At 44.8% G+C, this 2,500-nt stretch overlaps 1 protein-coding gene across 4 annotated transcripts in view; it reads right to left on the bottom strand.

Annotated features, from left to right (window-relative positions):
- dcst2 (DC-STAMP domain containing 2) overlaps positions 1-2,500 on the bottom strand; it is a 23,264-nt gene that overhangs the window by 20,279 nt on the left and 485 nt on the right. For 3 of the 4 annotated variants that reach the window (XM_061033920.1, XM_061033917.1, XM_061033919.1), the window contains exons 2-4: positions 2,027-2,289; positions 1,662-1,832; positions 1,399-1,500 (exon numbers count right to left, since the gene is read on the bottom strand). In XM_061033920.1, coding sequence (XP_060889903.1) covers positions 1,399-1,500; positions 1,662-1,832; positions 2,027-2,111 — 358 coding nt within the window. In that variant the 5' untranslated portion in view covers positions 2,112-2,289. Of the gene's footprint in view, positions 1-1,398; positions 1,501-1,661; positions 1,833-2,026; positions 2,290-2,369; positions 2,439-2,500 lie in introns of those variants that run through there. The other variant, XM_061033918.1, reaches the window with a different exon arrangement.

The raw sequence follows: 2,500 nt of genomic DNA, 5'->3' as shown, positions 1-2,500 counted from the left end.
ACATGAGAACTACAAGATCACAGGAGAACTACAAGATCACATGAGAACTACAAGATCACATGCGAACTACAAGATCAGAGGAGAACTACAAGATCACAGGAGAACTACAAGATCACATGAGAACTACAAGATCACATGAGAACTACAAGATCAAAGGAGAACTACCAGATCACAAGAGAACTACAAGATCACATGAGAACTACAAGATCAAAGGAGAACTACAAGATCACAAGAGAACTACAAGATCAAAGGAGAACTACCAGATCACAAGAGAACTACAAGATCACATGAGAACTACAAGGTCAAAGGAGAACTACAAGATCACAGGAGAACTACAAGATCACAGAGAACTACAAGATAACAAGAGAACTACAAGATCACAAGAGAACTACAAGATCACAGAGAACTACAAGATCACAGGAGAACTACAAGATCACAAGAGAACTACAAGATCACAGAGAACTACAAGATCACAGAAGAACTACAAGATCACAGGAGAACTACAAGATAACAAGAGAACTACAAGATCACAGGAGAACTACAAGATCAAAGGAGAACTACCAGATCACAAGAGAACTACAAGATCACATGAGAACTACAAGATCAAAGGAGAACTACAAGATCACAAGAGAACTACAAGATCAAAGGAGAACTACCAGATCACAAGAGAACTACAAGATCACATGAGAACTACAAGGTCAAAGGAGAACTACAAGATCACAGGAGAACTACAAGATCACAGAGAACTACAAGATAACAAGAGAACTACAAGATCACAAGAGAACTACAAGATCACAGAGAACTACAAGATCACAGGAGAACTACAAGATCACAAGAGAACTACAAGATCACAGAGAACTACAAGATCACAGAAGAACTACAAGATCACAGGAGAACTACAAGATAACAAGAGAACTACAAGATCACAGGAGAACTACAAGATCACAGAAGAACTACAAGATCACAGGAGAACTACAAGATAACAAGAGAACTACAAGATCACAGAAGAATTACAAGATCACAGGAGAACTACAAGATAACAAGAGAACTACAAGATCACAGGAGAACTACAAGATCACAGAAGAACTACAAGATCACAGGAGAACTACAAGATAACAAGAGAACTACAAGATCACAGGAGAACTACAAGATCACAGAGAACTACAAGATCACAGGAGAACTACAAGATCACAGGAGAACTACAAGATCACAGGAGAACTACAAGATCACAGGAGAACTACAAGATAACAAGAGAACTACAAGATCACAGGAGAACTACAAGATCACAGGAGAACTACAAGATCACATGAGAACTACAAGATCACAGAGAACTACAAGATCACAGGAGAACTACAAGATCACAGGAGAACTACTCTCTCTCTGTTGTTGTTCCCTCACCAACATGGCGGACGCTGTCGGTCAGAGTGTGGATGAAGTTCTGAACTCTTCCTGCGACGGCGTGAGCGTTACTGCTGATCTCTCTGATTTTGTCCAACGCCGCTGCGCGCGTGTACACACACACACACACACACACACACACACACACACACACACACACACACACACACAAAATATTCATGTTTTCACAAAGAGATCAAAGCCTTCATTAAAATCCTATTTTTTTTTATCAACGTGATGGTGGAGGCTTCTTATTGGTTTACAGAAAAGGGGCGTGGCTGATCTCTGCATCAGTTCCTGCGTCTGATTGGCTGCCAGCTCGGCTCCACACAGCAGACTGGCGGCGGCTCGCTCTGTGTTTTCGAGCGTGTTGGTGAGCGGACCGGACAGCAGCGCCGAGACAAACAGGAAAAGCAGGAAGCTCCGCCCATGACCTGAAAGGCAGGAGAGGTTGGCTTGTGATTGGCTGAGCTGAGCCACACCCACATGTGCATAACCTGACCCAAAACCCTCTGGCGCCCCCTGTTGGAGGTCTAGTGAAGTGCTGAAGAAAATGGTTATTTCATACCTGCTGTTGGAGTATGAAAGAGGAGGTGGTCTCTGGAGGACAGGAACACCTGAGACTCACCTGAGCAGAGAGAAGGCAGCATCACCGTGACGTCGGCTCGGACGCCGGCTGACAGACCCAAACCGAAGGCTGCGAGGGCGGCCATGGCGATGGTGGTGTACACGCAGAACCACAGCGGCTGTTTCTGCAGGAAGAGAGCCGTGAGCCCGTATACAGACGCCAACAGCAGTCCGCAGAAAAACGCCGCCAGGCTCCGCCCCTCCTTCTGCAGGTGAGGTTTGATCGTCTTCCATTTAATGCGACTGTCGGAGCGTCCTGTTGACCTGAGAGAAGACAAATCATTTACATATCGGATATTGGACTGATGGCGCCCAAGATGGTCGGGCACTTTAAACAGTCTCACTCTGAAGACGTGTCCACAAATCGTCTCCATGACGACGTCCAGACGACCTGAAACATCTCCTGTATGATCATAAGTTCTGTTTAAAAGATTTAATTTGAAAAACCTGACAGCTGTTGCTGCTTCCTGTTTGT

The sequence above is a fragment of the Labrus mixtus genome, unplaced genomic scaffold (assembly GCF_963584025.1).
Source record: "Labrus mixtus unplaced genomic scaffold, fLabMix1.1 SCAFFOLD_57, whole genome shotgun sequence".
NCBI lineage: Eukaryota > Metazoa > Chordata > Actinopteri > Labriformes > Labridae > Labrus > Labrus mixtus.
Note: the sequence above shows the minus strand (reverse complement) of the source record. Positions and strands in the feature narration are given on the sequence as shown.